The 19018-nt window shown below is 38.1% G+C and overlaps 3 protein-coding genes across 4 annotated transcripts in view; 1 reads left to right on the top strand and 2 right to left on the bottom strand.

Annotated features, from left to right (window-relative positions):
• Positions 1–1720: 1720 nt before the first annotated feature.
• Positions 1721–8981, bottom strand: LOC134649068 (leucine-rich PPR motif-containing protein, mitochondrial). Its single transcript, XM_063503788.1, has 9 exons — positions 8726–8981; positions 7519–7706; positions 7014–7212; positions 6555–6873; positions 4804–6345; positions 4177–4413; positions 3496–3642; positions 2622–3342; positions 1721–2298 (listed from the first exon to the last, which is right to left on the bottom strand). The coding sequence occupies exons 1-9, from the start codon at positions 8857–8859 to the stop codon at positions 1868–1870; spliced, it is 3918 nt and encodes a 1305-aa protein (XP_063359858.1). The 5' UTR covers positions 8860–8981; the 3' UTR covers positions 1721–1867.
• A 263-nt stretch (positions 8982–9244) lies between these two features.
• LOC134649079 (malate dehydrogenase, cytoplasmic) lies at positions 9245–11082 on the top strand. Of its 2 annotated transcripts, none has more exons than XM_063503803.1 (2): positions 9245–9399; positions 9962–11082. In XM_063503803.1, the coding sequence occupies exons 1-2, from the start codon at positions 9397–9399 to the stop codon at positions 10952–10954; spliced, it is 996 nt and encodes a 331-aa protein (XP_063359873.1). In that variant the 5' UTR covers positions 9245–9396; the 3' UTR covers positions 10955–11082. The 2 variants fall into 2 exon arrangements, with proteins under 2 accessions (XP_063359873.1, XP_063359868.1); XM_063503798.1 differs by lacking the exon at positions 9245–9399 and adding an exon at positions 9717–9806.
• A 2208-nt stretch (positions 11083–13290) lies between these two features.
• The window catches only part of LOC134649195 (ATP-binding cassette subfamily G member 4-like), a 103531-nt gene continuing 97803 nt past the window's right edge, over positions 13291–19018 (bottom strand). Inside the window, exons 10-11 of the mRNA XM_063503917.1 lie at positions 16140–16295; positions 13291–13680 (exon numbers count right to left, since the gene is read on the bottom strand). Of these exons, the coding sequence (XP_063359987.1) occupies positions 13291–13680; positions 16140–16295 (546 nt within the window). The remainder of the gene's footprint in view (positions 13681–16139; positions 16296–19018) is intronic.

The following is a 19018-nucleotide window of genomic DNA, read 5'->3' as shown; positions in this document are numbered from 1 at the left end:
AAATTACAAACTTTAGTTTCTCACATCACACGTCACGCACGCGAAACGAAAACAAGACGTTCGATTTTTCCCATTCCCGCCAATTTGCGTTTCGTTCATTCACCGTTCACGAGCTGTTTTTTTTTAAATCTAGAATGTATAGCTGGTCAACCAAATCATGTCAGTAAAAAAAGGCGCGAAATTCAAATTTTCTATTGTGAACCAGATCTTGTCAGTAAAAAAAGGCGCGAAATTCAAATTTTCTATGGGACGCCATCCCTTCGCGCCTACATTTTTTAAATTTGTCGCCTTTTTCTACTGTCAAGATCTGGTTGACCAAGATTATTTTCGTTTTGGAGCATTTTTTAACTTAGAGGGCTCAAATATCACCATAAATTTTAAATCGGGCTCAGCACGGTTCCATTTTTATCGACTATCACTATGCCCGTCACTTTCGCACTTACATACTTGTTAGAACGTGACAGTCATGGTGATAAACGATAAAAATGTGACCGTGCTACTAGAGTTGGTGATTAAATTGGAGATTGGCGCCAATTATTTTCCTGATATAATCGGTCGATTTGCCCAGCTCGTCTGTACTCTACTTAATGTTTTCCTGTTTTTTATGTAGACAAACACGGAATAAATTCACGAAAATTTTAACTGCATATGTATAAATCGTCAAGCAATTTTCTGTGGGACGATATCCCTTCGCGCCCACATTTTTCAAATTTGCCGCTTTTTTCTACTGACAAGATTTGCTCGACCATCTATCATGAATCTAGTATTTTAATTGGATCACGCATGAGGGGTGGAGGGAAATGACCGAACGGGATAGTCTTATGTATCTTTCAGTAGGAGTAGCAGCGAAAACGCTATTATCGTTTGTCCTTGTCACAGTCTCACGGTTTTTTTAATTCCCCACCATAAATTAGTATGGATTATGGCGGGCAACAAATAAATTCGACCAATCATAGTGTCGCATTGCGTATGTTTTGTCTCTCATGGACGCACGCGTATAACCACATCTATTAGGATCCTACCATCTATGCCACCTATAGTCTGTCAAGCGATTTTCGTCAGTAGAAAAAAAGCGACAAATTAAAAAAAATAGGCGCAAAGGGTTATCGTCCCATAGAAAATTTGAATTTTGCGCCTCTTTCTACTGACAAAGTTGTTTGACTATAGTCTGGCAAACACAAGTGGTCAGTAAGTAATAAAAAAGAAAACTAAGTCATTCAAGCCATTTCCGTCAGTCAAAAAACGGCAAATTTAAAAAATGTAGGCACGAACATAGATTGATGGTCAAGCAAATCTTGTCAGTAGAAAACGGCGCGATATTAAAATTTTCTATGGGACGATATCCCTTCGCGCCTACATTTTTCAAATTTGCCGCCTTTTTCTACTGACAAGATTTGCTTGACCATCTATAGTACTTTGAATGACACTTTACTGGACTTCCCATGACCTATAGAACATTTTAATTTCGCGCCTTTTTCTACTGACAAATTGGGTGTGTTTCAGTATATAGGCAACTCGCCTCCTCGTATAGCCCCCTCCACACTCGTGTGCGAATTGCGGGCGAAGCGGAGATTCAGATTCACGCACATAGTCTGGAGGGGGCTTATTAGATTGCTGAACTGCATTTCTAGTTTCACAAAATATCAATTATTGTAAGGGTTTTTTTCTTACTGTTGAGTAGAATTGGGAACCATAGTTTTTTAAATCAAAGAGTAATATATATTAACTAACAATTTAATGACATCCAATATAATATTAATAAGGTACATTATAATAATGAATACTCAGTACTTGTATTAATTTCACAATATTATTTACAAGGCCCGTGATCACACTACTTAATAAAACTAATCACAATGAAGTAAATCTAAACCGCATATTTGAAACTTTGTCCTGTAGCTTCTACGGCTTCTTTCAACTTATTTAGAGAATTTTTGTTAAATTGATCGATGGGTACGCCGAGTTTCACTGCTTTTTCTAAAACAGCTTGCGCTTCATCGACGTTATTTTCAAGTAAATGGAAATTGATTAATCTAGAGTATGCATTGGCATGCGACCCTGGCGTTATGTTTTTGTTTTTCTGCATTGCCGCTATAAGTTTTTCTATTAACTCTGGTTGTTTTCTGGTGTGGCTCTCCTGCAGTAGTCGTCTGAAGACTACGCTCTGGACACTGTTCAAGCATTTGTCCCAGAGAGAGTCAGCTTGCTGGTCGTTTCCTGCTAGTACATACTCCATCCAGAGGAGATTTGCTGGCATGTATTGTCCTCTGGAAGCTGCTAGTTCGGCTACTTTGCGACCTGAAACATAATAAATGGTAATTATTTAACATTGTCATCATTAAAATTAAAAGAGCTCTATCGGTGAAACCTTCTGAACAATTCTTAATCTTTTTAAATGTCACAGTTGGAGCATAGTTCTTTTGTAACAAACAACTGTATGGGTTTATTAATTTTGCATAGACCCTAGAAATTATTAGGACGAACATTAAAACTTTAACAAATTATGCCTTAAGCCCCGTCTCCATATCGCGCGGCAAACCATCGAACATTGGCTCGATAGCTTGCCGCGCGATATGGAGACGGGGCTTTATGTATAATTCCTTATATCTATAACAACTCACACTTTTCAACGAAAACATCATCTTGTATGACCGAAGCAAGAGCATTGCTTCGCGGGAACTTCACCAGGGCTTTTGCCAGCTCTTCGTCGGACTTGGCGTTGCTGACGGCGTCGTATAGACTGTCGATGTGCTGCGGTCCCGCGCCCTTCGTGAAAATGGCCAGGGTTAGTTTATCGTCGTAGGTGACATTACGTTTCATGGGCTCCGACAGGCGCTCGCCTAGCTCTTGTATCTTTTCGACCTCTCCTTGCTCAGCGAGTTTCTTCAGCAGATACTTCAGTATATTAGGCTTCGCTATCGTCCCTTCGTCTAATGTCTTCACGGCGTAGTCCAGTGCTTCGGTAATTTTTCCGTCGTGAATCAAATTCTCAAGCTTAGCTGTTGCATCTTGCTTCGTAAGTTTTGGTTGATCTGGTTTCGTCTGTACTTTTTTAGGTTTCTGCTGTTCTCTTTTAACTTGCTTGTTTGTGCCCTGGTCTTCAGGAACGATGAAAGGTACTGGTCTTTTCTTTGCTTTCAGGTGTTTGCCAAGGTAAGCGAGGAATTGATCGCTCGGGATTTCGCCTTCCTCCTGCAGGATAGTCCAGAGGCCGAGAGCTTTGTCAGTCTCGTCGGCTTTGCAGTAGGTGACGAGGAGGTGGTAGAAAATGTTGGAGCGATCGATGTGCGACAGTTGTTTGGTAGCCTCGAGCAGGCCCTCGAGATATTCGGATTTGCCCTCCTGTAATCACAAAATAAAACCAATGTTTAAAAATCTCCAAGTTACCTCGCGTCGGGAACTAACTTTAATTCATAACATCACACAAGAGCATGTGCCGTAGATTAGATTACTGGGTATCTGCGACGTCATGCAGGTTCGCGTGTACTGTATTACCTCGACGTATCTCTCGCAGGCGTCGTTGAGCCGGTGGTGGCGCGCCTGCAGCCCCGGCGTCTCGAGGATGCGGCGCGCCTGGCGCAGGCGGCCGCACTCCACGAACGCGAGCACCAGGTCGTGGAGCACGTTCACTTCGCCGTGGATCTGGAAACGTGGGATAGGACAATTGTGTCGTTATCTACGAAAAGGGACCTTATTGTCGATGGCGCTTACGCCATTATTAACGATGCTTCGATATAAATACAACGCCGCACGACGCTGTGCGGCGTAAGCGCCGTCGACAATAAGGTCCCTTTTCATAGATAATACCCCATTTGAACAGTCTGCTATTATAGAAGGGACTAGCCTGGCGGGTGCCGAAAAATACAAAATGGTTAATGCCTATTAACGCACAAACGTGGGAATTTCCAGGCCTTATTCCCAGAACACGATTTGACATCAAGTCAACTGTTGTCTAAATAACTAATTAATATGATCCAAAGGTATAATTCATAATTAATAGTTTCACTCCTGCCCAGAAAAATACAGGACTAAACATACATATGAGTCTCTTTGCAAGTTACCCCACAACATTTTTTCCTTCATTCAAAAGCGACCGCGAATAATTACTCCAAACCAAAATGTGTAATTGCCCAATTAACCTAAATATATGCATGTATTATCAAACTTAAATCAAACCTGGGTGCTGAGATCCGCCAACCATTGCAGCTTACTGGCGTCTTCCTTGGTGATGAGCACCTTCATCAGCTCACCCTTCCACGGCGTGCACCTGTACTGCTTGCAGCAGTCCTCGAACTGCTTCAGCGCGGCCTCCACGTCGCCTTTCAGTAAGAACACTTTGATGCTCGGCCCGAAGATCACGTTGGATGGCTCAATGTAGTTGTTGTCTAGGAGTACCGTTGTCATCTCTATTACCTGTTGAGGGTATAAATATTAGGATAACTCTTTAGTCACACTTGGATAAATGTTGGGTTGTGTTGTTGATACATGTTGAATTTTATGTGATTGTCTAGATCTAGGCAAAAGGGATATAAATGAGTAAGAAACCATAATAAACTGCAAAACAACTGACATGATAAAAATCCAATTCCCTAAATTGCATTATTCTACAAATGTTAGTATTAGCATTCATTAATATCGTACCTACTCAATTTGCACTTTGCACAATGATGCCACGTAAGTTTTAAGTCATGAGTTCCAATTTATCAGCTGTTAATGAAAACTATTTCTAATAGCGTCTGTTTCGGTACAGCATAAACAAATGTTACGATGAATTTTTAATTGAATACAATACATATTACTTACTTTAGCATCTTCTTTCTTTTCAGCTAAGCTATTCAGCATTTGCCAGCATTTGGAGTTGAGCATGAAACTTCCTTTGTCCGAGTCTGGCTCATGGCTATTGTCTTTCAAAAACTGGATCGCTTCTTCCACTTTACCCGCTCTCACTAAAGCATATGACATCTGAACAAGCTTAAACTTATTCAACACAAATTCAGGATCCTTTTGCAGTATTTCAGAATGGATTTGCTTAGCCTTCTCTAAATCATCATTCACACAATAAAATTCGAATAACTGAGAAAGAACCAAGTTAGATAGTTCGAAATTTGAAGCTTTCAAGTCGGCTAAAAGTTTATTAAGCTTTTCAACATTGTTCTCCTTAATGTAAGCTGAAATGAGTTGTCTCTGTAGGCGCTTTTCACTGTCAGGCTTGCCTTGAGCCAGCAGTTTCTCTAAATGAGCTGAGCTTCGCGATTCGTTGTTATAACCTCTCTGCACTTCTAATGGTGCAATTTCAAGATCAGGTGACGTAAGTTGAGCCAGTAATTCCGAAAGTTCCGTTGTCAAGTTCTTTCCTAGATACTGTTGAATAGCATCTGCAGATTCAGAGCTAATTCTTAAGCCCTTTGCATGAATAGCTTGCAGTAGCTGTTTAGCTGGATCAACATTACCTAGGTTTTTCAAAGCTGATAGAACAATTCGACCAACCTCAATCTCTTGTTGGCCGTCATCATGGGTATCATCGTCAGTTTGTGTTACTTGACCTTGTGAGCTGCAAATAACGTGCAAAATAGTGGAAAATGCATCAATATCTTTAGTTTTGCTCAGTGCATTAATTAGCGGTCTCGTAATCAAAGAGTATTGGCCTCTAGGTCTATACTTTAATGCAACATCGGCTGCTTGTTTAAGTTTGCCGGCTTGTAAGAGCTCGATCATGAGATTTCTTGCTGCATGTCCAACTGGCACATTAGCGATTTGCAGTTTTAATATTATGTTCAGAGGGGTGTCTTTTTTGATCAGGTATGGTAGGACATAGTCCCTCAAAGCCTCTCCACTGGGAATGTTACCTTCTTTCACCATGTCACGGATGAGTTGCAAAAGGCCTTCTTCATCACCCTCCCGACCTTTCTGTGCAAGCAGTGGCCAGTAATAGTGCTGGCGTATTTCGTGTCCTTCCTTTTGGAGCTCTTTGAACAAATTTTGAGACAGTTCAACTTGTCCCTGCTGTAATGCGGTCTCAGTAGCTATATAGATGGAATTAGGAACTAGTCCTTCCTCCTTAAGTTCTCTGCAAGCCTTGATTATGTCCTCAGGCGACTTTTTAACTCTTAAAAGCTGTTTAATAAAGAATGCTCCTTTGAACGGTGTGTCATCACTGTTGGTAGTCTTTGGCATGGTTTTCATGATTTTTTTGGCCGCATCCAGTTGCCCCTTGTTGAGCAACCGTAGGATAACATTGCATACGTCTTGATTGTAGCCCATGCCCTTTTGAAGATGTTGGAAAAGACTTTCCATTTTGTCACCGTGACCTCCAGTTGCTAGATGTTCAATGATATCCAAAATATCCTGTAAGAAAGTGTTTAAATAAAATATTACATAGTTTTTTAGTTACCATGTTTTACTCTTAACATAGTGACTAAAAATAGCTAGCCGCGCGATATGGAGATGGGCTTTAGAGTATTTCTTCTTGTTTTTGCTAGTCCGCATGTAAATATAAGTGAATCTGGTGAGACCAAAGACAATCATAAATTAATAAAAACCTGATTAGAACATACCTTATCAGTCAAGTAAGCATCCTTGTCAGTCGCAGTTTTGATGACGCTTTCAACACCTGCAATATCTCCTTGCTTAGCATACCCACAGGCAAGAAGAGTATATGTACGGTTAGTCGGCTGCAGGCCTGCACCAGCCATTGTCTCAAGCACAGCCTTGGCACCATCTGTGTCTCCGTGGAAAGCATGGCCCATGACCAGGGCATTTAGAACTGGTTCTGACACTGGCATGCTAAGCTCTCTCATTTTTTCTAAAACTTTTGTTGCACCTTCAACATCTCCTTCTTGACAATAACGCCACATAAGCCTTTGGTAGGTCACCCTGCAATGTTGATAATATTTATGGTTTTTTGTTTGTAAAAGTTCTTATCAAATATCTATTTTTATGGTAATGCTAGGGGCAGATAACTTCTAGACTATAGACGGCACACATTAGCAGTTCATAAAATATTGTTGCCAAACCTGTTAGGCTGCAGTCCTTTCTTCTCCAGTTCTTCGAGGAACTGGGCTGGTGAAAACGGGTGCTCATTTTCTATGTAGACCCTCAGTAGAGCATTGTAGTGAGAAATGTCCATAGGGATACCCCGTTCTGTAAGTACACTCCATATCTTTTGAACTAAGAGTGTCCTTTGTTCTGGTAATTCTTCTGGTACAAGTTCACCTATAAAATAAATGTGAATGAATATTGTTGCAATGATACGATTTCATGTAGCCTAGTCAGATCAAGTGGTTTGTTATGTCTGCCCATTATATTATATATTTACACTATGTTGAAATAACACATGTGAGTATGTGTATGCAAGTTTACTTTTAATGCATACCATTATTTGATAGGCTGCATAAGGGTGTGACGATGAGCTTGTTATTTTATTTGTTACATTGTTTATTATAGATACATTAAATGTAGTTTATGTAGGTAAGAAGGTACATACTTCAAATAGTTGTCAAGAGATATTGACTTTCTTACCACAACACCGTATTACAAGCAAGGACTGGGAGCTAGTGATGTCATTCTTTGATCTTATCTCATCAAAAACCTCATCAATATCTTTCTTGGTAATGCGGCCAAATCTTCTTGCTTCTGAATCCAATTTTTGTAGCAAAGGTTCAAGACTTTCTGCTTTTTTGGAAGTGGCATAATCGCGCAAAAGTACACTGAAAATATATTTGTCAATAAGTATGTATATGTCGGGGAAGGATGGTCCCGATGGCGGTGGGCGCGTGGGGGTAGTACGTAGATGTATTACTTCACAGCCAAAATAGTAGGTATGCTACCTACGCATGAAATAAACATTCGGACTCATTAACCATACTAGTGCCTACTATTATTTCAGTACTAAATAATAAAAATAACTAAACGATCATACGATGGAATCGGAATTCAATAAAAATAAAAAGATCACATGAAATCGTTCAAATCTTTATTTAAGTCAAACTAAACCGGTTCCAACCCTACACCTCTGACCCGAGAAGATTTAACCCGGCAACAAACTCGGCGGGACACATCTTTTCAAAACAACACATAGTTTCTTTATTTTACAAAAGTAAGCTTATAATGGCACATAAGAAATCAAAATAACACTTGGAATAAAACACTTAGCTAAACGGTTAAAGAACGTGAGAATCTATAAGCTTTCAGAATAATCCTTCAGGTGTAAGCCTTCAGGAACGTAGCGAATTAGGCACGAGCTTGGTTAACGTCCGATCTCTAGCGCGGTCCGATCAAAAAGAAAGAAGCCAGTTCCAGCGGCGGAGCCAACCGCTCCCGCCTCCAATTCAAGTTGGTAAACCTGCCTGACCAGTCTACCAACATAACGACAAAAATGCCTGCTCGTGCCTACATTCACTCAAGATACTACGTCATCTTGACGTTCCAAAGCCTTCTACCTGTCATTTAGTTCAACAATACGCCAAACATTGCTAATCGATTTTATACAGGCGTCTAACTATGAACTGTAATGCTGCAATACGTCTTTCTGGTGTCTCGCTCCGACATATATATGTATAGTAGTATTAGCCAAATACAGTTAAACTGAGTAATTCATAGATAATCAATTAAGTAAATGTATCATAAATAAATAAATAAATATTATGGGACATTATTACACAAATTGACCAACTCCCACAGTATTTTTTCATAATTAAGTAGTATTTCAAAATAAAATCATCCTTACTTGTTAGCGGAACACAGTGCAATAGGATTAACCAATAAATTAGATTCTGCAGTCTTAGCCGAGTTCAATATCAGCGTTCTTGCCGCACCAGTGAAGAATCGCACAAATTTAGTGGAACGTAAAAGCGACGACATTATGATGTCGTGCTTTTCACTTGATAATTAATGTTTTTGAAAATAATATCCAAAATGAGGCGTTTTATTAGAATTTGTATGCGTTAATGTCGGCTATAAGAAAATCCTCCACATTAAAAGAATTTGAGGTTATTTTGTTATGTCATCTGTCACTTTTAACTCGTAGCTGTTTGAGTAAACCGAAAACCTGCCGATATTTGTAGTACAAGAATACTCTTTGTCTTTGGTCTATGGTTATGGTTATTGGATTGGATTTGTAAGACAGGAAGAGCGAATGAATGGTCGATCGATGAGCGAGACGGAAATCAGTGTTATCAGAAATCCATTCACTTAGTCAGGAGTGATAGTGGAACATAATTTTAATTTGCACTCATTCAACCAACTCAAGATTCAAGCTAATAAAATATATAAAAAGATAGAGGTCGTGTCGTGTGCAGTTGGCGAGATCTCGACCTTCACGCTTCTGTTGTGTGATAAAAAACGTGACGCGACGTGGTTTTGGTTATTTTTGTGAAATAATCCATTGAGACCGAAGACATGGTAAGTGTCAATTATGGAATTTGTTTACTAGTATTATTCCATTGACTTTGGTTTGACCTTTAATGTAGTTTTAATTTTTTTATCTTGAAAAACTTCAAAATTCGTAGGTTTCCTCTTTCTCGTAGGTTACATATTAGGGTTGTAAACATTCTGTATACTTAAATAGCAATTTTAGCTTATATGAATGACTTCACTGACTTTTACCGCCCAGTCAATTAACCGTTTGCCGGTGTTCTAGGTACTTTGCACTATCCTTATCATGATTATGATAAGTTAATCTAATCATTAATAGAGTTTTTAATTTTATGCTCTTTATTTGACCGGGTTGAGACATGGCGTGCTGTTGGGGAGCAAAAACAGAAGATTCTTTAGAAACCACTATCATAGAACCTAAACTGGTTACCATGGTAATTAATTGGGATCTCTTGGAACAATTAATAATTCGTTCTTTTTTAATTTTTAATTCGTAAAAAAAAGTGCTTTGGTGCGTGTGTGTGCCATTGAATTAAGAATCTTATTAGAATTATTATATAAGTAAACCTATTTTTTTATGTTTTTCCAGGCTGCACCAATCAAGGTTGTCGTTACCGGGGCGGCGGGTCAAATCGCGTACTCCTTGCTGTACCAAATCGCGTCTGGTGCAGTATTTGGCCCCGAGCAGCCTGTCTACCTCCACCTCCTAGATATCGCCCCCATGATGGGCGTCTTGGAAGGTGTGGTAATGGAACTGGCTGACTGTGCATTACCTCTTCTTGTTGGCGTCCTACCCACAGCTAGCCCAGAGGAAGCATTTAAGGATGTTGCTGCTGCCTTCCTTGTTGGTGCTATGCCCAGGAAAGAAGGCATGGAAAGGAAAGATCTTCTCTCTGCCAATGTTCGCATTTTCAAAGAGCAGGGACAGGCCATTGATAAAGTTGCCCGCAAAGACATCAAAGTCCTGGTTGTTGGCAACCCTGCCAACACTAATGCCTTCATCTGCTCTAAATATGCTCCTTCTATTCCCAAGGAAAACTTCACAGCAATGACTCGTCTGGATCAGAACCGTGCCCAGTCACAATTGGCAGCTAAACTTGGAGTACCAGTGAAGGATGTGAAGAATGTTGTCATCTGGGGTAACCACTCTTCCACTCAGTTCCCTGATGCCTCGAATGCTGTGGTGACTGTTGGAGGTGCCCAGAAACCAGTCCCAGCTGTACTAAATGATAATGAATACCTAACAAACACCTTCGTGTCCACTGTACAAAAACGAGGTGCTGCTGTCATTGCTGCAAGGAAAATGTCTTCTGCTTTGTCTGCAGCTAAGGCTGCTTCTGATCATATGAGGGATTGGTTCCTTGGCACAGGTGACCGCTGGGTGAGTATGGGTGTTGTGTCTGATGGATCTTATGGCACACCCAAGGATGTTGTGTTTTCATTCCCTGTCACCGTTAACAATGGTAAATGGAAGATTGTTGAGGGTCTCACTATCTCTGACTTTGCACGCAAAATGTTGGACAACACAGGCAAAGAGCTGGCTGAGGAGAAACAGGATGCGCTGGATGTGTGCAAAGATTGACTGAGTAAAGTTTAAGATTGAAAATCAATGTATTTAATAGCATTACACATATTTGTATAGGGTATACACCTAATGGTTTTATTAGAAAATGTTATTGGCAATAATAAAGTTGTTGATATAAACTAAAATGTTTTGTGTCCTTCAAATATCTGTGTTATGTAATGTACTTACTAACTAGCAGGTCGAGAGTTCTCTCAACGTCCGTAATATTTACTTTACTCTTATCTCGACGTTATAGCTATAGATGTCTGCATGTGAGTGAAGAACTGTGCAATAAACAGTATAATTATATTCTTACACTTGGCAGATTTAACGAATTTAGACTTGAATGTCACTAGGTACAATATGAGAACATAGATTGTTTTCTGAAATTGAAAAATTTAATGTACTTAATGTTGGATAAACGTAAAATATGGAGTAAAACTTAAAGATACTAATTATTTGCAGCATGCAGATTCGAAGCTTAAGATTCTCAATGCGTAACGTAACTTAGTATTTTTTGTCGCTTAGTGATTAATTAAAAGTACTCTGTTTCTTCATTCTAGTTAGGCGGTCGTTTTTAAAGCGTGTTAAATATAGTTTGTCAAAGGACTGTCTCATTTCAAACATAGACAGAGAGAATCATACTATCTTTGTTTTACACTAGTGCTAGAGCACCCAAAAGAAAAGGATGAGTATAGTTTTCCTGGTTCTTACTGACTGACAAATTGGTTTAACCGACTATACCTACTAACTAGTCAAGTTTTAATGAACACAAGCTTCAAAGTCCTGATCTGAGATTTCCAACCGAGGTGTTCTAAATAACCCTCTTAGAAAAATATTACCTAATTGTTCTGTGTTAACGATTCAAGCATACTTAATTAAATATGAGGTAGGTACATAGAATGATGAAAACGATGCGTTTAAAACAAAGTCTGATACAGAAAAAGAAATGGATTTCTTGATATTTTAGTATAAAATTGCCAAATAGCCCCATTGTCATTCATTTGAGTATAGGTAACTAATATAATAATTATGTGCCTATCTACATTCCTCGGCAGATAATATTTTCCCAGTGTATTTAGCAATGTCATCCGCAGTACTTACGTAACGTCTAGCTGGTGTGATAATGAAACTTTACGTCATTGTTATGATAAATTAGTTCGTTTTTAGGGTTCTGTAGTCATTAGTCACGTAAGAAACTTCATAGTTTCTTCATGTTTGTCCTCGGCTTAGCTCAGTGGTCATTAGTAAACCACTAGATACCCAGGATTTTTTTAGGGTAACTTCGTCCGTATTTAGGTATGTGGCCGTTGTGGGGTGTTGGTGGGTTTCAAAGTGGTCTTGAATACCTACCATTTTATGATAAAGTGAAATCGTCGCTCAAAGTTCAAAAAAATGCCCCAGTCACACCCCCCTCTAATTTTTGGACTGTCGCCCAAAAAATTGGAAAAAAATATGAAAAAACTAAATTAGGTAGGCACTAAAAAACTTCAGGTTAGGTACATATTGCATTCAAGGTATAATAGGTATATTAAAAGGCAGTATTGAGGTAGATACGTACGTCGTTTATTATAAACACACACATCAGTTGGCCATATTTTTCTATTACATTATATTAATTACATTACCGACAATAGCTTATGTACTACAAATATTAGGTATACAATATTAGGTTCGCTAAATGCCAAAGCTTTTCACCATTGCTTAACCTAGGCATGTCTTAAGAGCAGGGGTATCCAAACTCTGCGGGCCAAGAGCCAAAGGCTCTTAGGCTTTCGATAGTTTCGATTTCGACTTTCCCGCTTCCTTTGCGCGGGTCTAAATTATAGTTATCCGGCCCGTGGGCCGTAGTTTGGGGACCCCTGTCTTAGTAGTTTTAGAACCGACTGAATTTAATTTTAAACTTTACTGCTTTTTTTGGTGTTTTTCTATCTTAAGAAGAATTAGATACTTAAAAGTATGTAGTTACATGAATATCACACGATTCACACTTCAATACAGGTGCTGAAGTCCTAGAAAGCGGAAATATGGTATATTATAAGCTAGTATAAGTACACAAACAACAAAAAATTTAAAACTTGGAACGTCAAGTGGACGAAAACTAACGCTCCTACCCTAGGTAAATATAGTCTGGATAGCTAAAATCATTGTTGCATTAAACTTAAAACTATTATGGGGTCTTATTTGACTCTATAAAATGTTATATCGCTGGTATTAGGTATTGCCTATTGTCACGGAAGTTACCTGCCATTGGATATTTTGTGAATCCTAACACCAAAGTAAGCTAGGTGTACCTACCTACCTAGGTGCGCCATATATTAATTAATTAAAATTGTGCTATTTTGATTACTTACCTACTTGTGTTTGAATAGTTTACTTACATAAGCTATGTACTTATTAGAAAACTCGACGGTCAATCGGTACCTAAGAGCGTAGTACGCTAACACCCTATGCAGTACTGTAAATGCAAACAGCGCCAGGATTTGGAAATAGTAATTATCATCAATCATGCCCAAGTCTCTCAATAGCAATTTAGGGTCAGCGTAAAGACAGAATACATCATCGCAGTCCATAGGGTTTCTCTCCTGGTATAAGGCTAAGGTGAATCCTGTGACGGTGTAGCGAAGATAGGAGGCGGCCATAAGGACCTTCATGATGAGTTCTATTTTGGGGCCGAAGCCCATTCCGTAGCAGCAGAGCGCTAGGAGCGGAGCTGCAGTGGCTGGGCCTACTATGGAACCATTCTGAAACAAAATAGAATATTTTGTAGTTATCGCAGAAGATTAAAGTGAGTATCCGTAGGTACATACCTATACTAAGGATAATTCAGAAACGGGAGTAGGAATAAACTTTTCCGACACTATAACGTACCCTTTTTTTTGATGCGAGAAGAATTAACAAGTTTGGGTCTATAGGTATATCTGTATTGGTTTGGTTAGTTGATAATGATATAAGCTAATTAGCTGCAGCTGACGTGTTGATTTATGTTTATTTATTTATGTATCAAAATCGCTGCCAAATTAGCTTGGTGTAACTCTAAGTTAGGTACTTGCCTACATACAATTAAGTGACAATTCGCGAATAATCTTATTCTCGATTAGACCACTTTTGATTATATCTATAATTGTAGTACCTAGCCTTCGTAAGTATATTGTAAATCTATATCGTTTTGCCTCTGTATTTCCGATTATTACTCTTGAATCCCTAAATTGCCCCAAACTTTTATTAGGAACCTACCTATCGCCTGATGAGAATATAATGGTTTCGTGATAGGACGATAAGAACCTTAGTTTAGTTTATAAGGGATTTTGATTAAACTTTGTACGAAGGTAATTATGATATCAGCCAGAATGTTCAAGAATTTGGGTCACCGGTGTACCGGGGTAGTGCGAAGAAAGCCTGCCGCCGCAATGCTTTGAAACAGGTAAGTACGCTAGGGATACCTACTTGCAATGCATATGTGAAACTAGCCACTAATTTTAAGATTAGGTATATAAATAAAACTGGCTAGTTTAAGAAACCTTTATGCAGGTTGCCTAAAGTCCCCCCTACCCCACCTTTGTATTTATTTAAGTATTCACTGTTCAATTTTTATTTTCAAGTGAAAATCTTGTCGTAGTATCTGAATCAATAAATGCCTTCAATCATGATAACTTCAACTATCAATGCTTTTTATACCTATCTGATTCCAGTAGTCAAACGTTGATACTTAAATTGGTATTTTTAGGGTTCCGTAGCCAAATGGCAAAAAACGGAACCCTTATAGATTCGTCATGTCTGTCTGTCTGTCCGTCTGTCCGTCTGTCTGTCCGTCCGTATGTCACAGCCACTTTTCTCCGAAACTATAAGAACTATAGTGTTGAAACTTGGTAAGTAGATGTATTCTGTGAACCGCATTAAGATTTTCACACAAAAATAAAAAAAAAACAATAAATTTTTGGGGTTCCCCATACTTCGAACTGAAACTCAAAAATTTTTTTTTCATCAAACCCATACGTGTGGGGTATCGATGGATAGGTCTTCAAAAATGATATTGAGGTTTTCAATACCATTTTTTTCTAAACTGAATAGTTTGCGTGAGAGAAACTTCCAAAGTGGTAAAATGTGTGTCCCCCTCCCTGTAACTTCTAAAATAAGAGAATGAACAAAACTAAAAAAAATATATGATGTACATTACCATGTAAACTTCCACCGAAAATTGGTTTGAACGAGATCTAGTAAGTAGGTTTTTTTTTATACGTCATAAATCGCCTAAATACGGAACCCTTTATGGGCGAGTCCGACTCGCACTTGGCCGCTTTTTTAAAGTTCGTACTTCCAAAATTCCAAAATGATTATTTGTTGAACAAAGTAATAGTTATTTGTACAAGAAGAGATCAAAGTTTGATATTTCTTCGTGCTTATTTTGAGTCCCGTGCAAGCGAAAGATTCTATACAATCTAATTTAGAATCTTGAGCGTAGGAAGGGACTCAAAAGCGCACGAGATGTAAATAACTTTGATCTCGTGTAGTTCACAAAACTTTTCACCTCAGCAGTGAGAACATATTAGAGAACCCGAAAAATGTATTCCTTCTTCATCACTTACCTCTATTCACTCATGTTTTCTTAAGATATACCAACAATTAAGTTTTCACCTCAGCAGCTCGAACAAGGGTACTTTGCTACTTCAAAACAGTGAGCAAAATCGCATTTTGTTCATTTTGTCTCACTCAGTGAGCAAAATGCGATTTTGCTCACTGTTATTAAGTAGCAAAGTACCCTTGTTCGAGCTGCTGAGGTGAAAATTAAATTTTATAAACATTGTTGTATCTGATAGCATACATAAAACTTAATCCACCAACCCTCCAATCCATCCACGTCTCAATTTATCGTGGTACCTATACCTTACCTACCTATTTATGTTTCTGTGAACTCATCACGGAAGTTCGAACTTTTCTGCATTCTATGTAGCCGAAGTTTATTCTATGTACCCCAAAAGCCACGCAATATAATTTTATAAATTGGATTGTAGGTAATGTCTGAAGTAAACGCCGTCAATAAATTATGTGTCATCAGTGTCAGATGCTCTAGCTAGCTAGTTTAATTGTACCTACATAATGTTCCTAATTATAGGTAGGTAGGTAATTATAGGTAGGTAGGTATTATAATAAGCATTTTGAGTGAGCAGGTAGTTAAAATAAGTAAATTTATATTGGAACTCACTGTAGCACTAAACGCAGCACCAATGAGTAGTCCCAGTCCTTCGGAGCAGACTCCAGTTAGAATCCCGATGAGAGAGAAAAGACAGAATCTCTTCCATTCCAGCAGCTGCCCTGACATTAGGTATGAGATGCCGATGAATAGAAGGCCGAATAACATCTGTAATAAAAAAATTAGAATATGAGTACCTACAGTTTATAGTAGGTAGGTACATTGTGCAACGAGGGGGTAAGTGAAATATTGGAAAAGAGGGCGTTAATTCACGACAGCCGCAGGCTGGAGTTAATTACAAACTCGAGCGAGTTTGGAATATTCTTTCCCCCGGAGTTAACACACAATGTATTTCATCACACTTGCGAAGAAAAAACTAAATTTTAAAGCGAAATACGAAGAACTCCCTAGGGAATTCTAAGACCGCTAGATGTAATAAATATTTTTATAACTATTGATTTCTAATATGCCTCTTTTTTAGGATTAGAAAATAACGGTCGCATTTGCACTCCTTTCTTTTACATCCATATCAGCGAAATATTGAAATAGGAATTAAGTTTATATTTAGTATGATCCATCAAGAAAAAAGAATAGGTAATTAAGTATTAGCCAGGTTTCAAACCACTGATATCACCTGATTTTTGAATGAAACGCGTGATATGTAATACCATTGCATACTTAGTCTGAGAGACTGAACACTTGCCGAAATGTACATGCATTACCTCCATATCCAAAACGTAATTTTTTTTGCGCCTTTTCGAGGTTTAGCCTATAAATATTTATTATTATTCAGTATGACCCATATGTATTATAGTATTTATAGTCTACAGGAGCCTTCAGAAATGTTATACCAAACGCTTACTTTGAAAGCGCGAGTCGAATGCTAGTTATAAGGGTATGCGCGCACGAGCGACTTTTGTAAATCGCCTTGCGATTGCGACTAAGTTGCTCGTGCGTGCATACCTGTCAGTGTCAAAAGTAATGTTATTTGGTTGAAGAAATGTCACTTTTGACATTGTCAGATCGGTATCGTACCGCTGTAACTTCTTATATGCATTGTTCGAATTTGGTCAAAGCTAGTATGTTTGTATTCGACTGTTCCAGTATTCGGATTCAAATTTCAAAGTTAAATTACCTTTCATACTTATACTTTTCCACTTAAAAACAATAAAAAGACTCGTGAAATATTCATGTAAGGTCTAATTTACGAAGAAAACTGTATTTTACTCGTATTAAACTTTTACTGCAAATCCAGATTCAATGGAATATATTAGCTTATATCGAATAATAAATCTATACCGATTTCAAAGCCAGGCCATTGTATGCCAGATTTCAAGGATGAAAGTTGATGAAAGAATTAGAGACCTATACGGGACCTTAGACTTATAAAGTGGAGTGAAACATAAAAAACAATTCAAAAAACTTGGCTGTGTTTTCTCGTTTGTTTTAAAACGCATTTACGACGAATGAGTTTAGGTGGAGCAGATTACAAGCTTCGTTAAACATCGATATTGTGAATACGACAGGTGTCGGCTACGGGTGGGCAAGCTTATTCAGATGTTACATTAAACCCTCTTTGAAATATAAGTTTGAATTTCGTCTTAAACGTTCGCAATTTTTACTCCTTAGGTAGGTATATCGAATCATTCGGGTCGACGATCTACTAAAGGTTGAGTACAATTTTTTTGGGCTGCGTAGCCAAAATTGCAAAAATTTGTTCCTTGAAGTTTCGTCCGTCTGCACATATGTCACAACCATTTTACTAGGAAACTATGAGATTAGAATTATTAATTGTAAATGGATTAAGCATACACAACCTACAGTAAAATATATTTTAAGGCGAGTCTTTGTGTCTTTTTTTTCGAAAAACGGACGTACGTCGTACGTATATAATACGTCGTGAGAATAACTTAAAATATGATTAGTTAATATTTTTAGAAATTATTCCCGTCGACCGCTCGAACTTTTGAACAGCTGGTAAAAAAAGCTTAGTGTATATTCATTCAATTTAAATTATTTAAAAAAAATCTCCAAAAACTTTTCTTCGCAATATTGGATAACTGAACGTGGTGGGTAAACGCCGCGAAGTTACGGTTTTTTGTGGGTTTCGTATCGTGTACAGGTACGGAACTCTCCATTAAATATTCGTGAATTAGTACACTTGTTTTAGCATTTGGTATAGATTAATCCGAATTCAGTATCAAAACCTTTAATGTATGTAGTAGGTATGTACCTACTAATAGATAGGTTGGATAATACCTATACAAGATGTCAATGGATTTGGCCAGAAAACTTTTATTCTTATTTCTTTTTAATTGCGCACTTTGTCCAAAACACGCTCTATTTTATACCTACTTTGTATTTAGTTTACAAGTTACATAATCGAACGGTGATTAACACAACTCGAGGTTATGTATTGATATATAATATGTCATGACCATATAGCGCTCTTATCTCAAATGTGCGTGATGTAATTGAAATCTTCCATTGTTTATGGTGTTTTACTATAAGATATCAAGAAAAACTAACTAGTGTGACGCTCGTGGGGATCGTCAGAAAATTTCGAGTTAAAAGTAAAAATATGTCTCGTTTCGTTCATCCCTTGTTTAAAAACAGAAGCGTAAATAGTAGCTACCTACTATATACCTACGTATATAGTATAAGCGAAAATGTTCCCAACCGAGAGCCCGCCTGTACAGGGATCAGATACCGGTATTTTTTGTATGGGAACGGAAACGGTATTTTTTCGTTCTTTGCTAATTACTTCATTTCTAATTGGGAAATCTAATAATACGAAGTCGTAACCTAAATACACAACTGAGTCCTACATTTCTAGTATAAAATAATTCGAAAAATATGGTTATTTCTAAGTTTTTGCAAAAAACCGGTTC

This window comes from Cydia amplana, chromosome 1 (assembly GCF_948474715.1).
Source record: "Cydia amplana chromosome 1, ilCydAmpl1.1, whole genome shotgun sequence".
Taxonomy (NCBI): domain Eukaryota; kingdom Metazoa; phylum Arthropoda; class Insecta; order Lepidoptera; family Tortricidae; genus Cydia; species Cydia amplana.
Note: the sequence above shows the minus strand (reverse complement) of the source record. Positions and strands in the feature narration are given on the sequence as shown.

Bases quoted from the DNA above. Each gene is read 5' to 3' on its own strand.
- LOC134649068 (XM_063503788.1), bottom strand. From the start codon at position 8,859: ATGTCGTCGCTTTTACGTTCCACTAAATTTGTGCGATTCTTCACTGGT. The intron at 3,643-4,176 runs GTTTGATTTAAG...CCACGTTTCCAG, and splicing joins TGGCGGATCTCAGCACCCAG to ATCCACGGCGAAGTGAACGT. The intron at 3,343-3,495 runs GTAATACAGTAC...TTGTGATTACAG, and splicing joins CCTGCGAGAGATACGTCGAG to GAGGGCAAATCCGAATATCT.
- LOC134649079 (XM_063503798.1), top strand. From the start codon at position 9,732: ATGGCGTGCTGTTGGGGAGCAAAAACAGAAGATTCTTTAGAAACCACT. The intron at 9,807-9,961 runs GTAATTAATTGG...ATGTTTTTCCAG, and splicing joins AACCTAAACTGGTTACCATG to GCTGCACCAATCAAGGTTGT.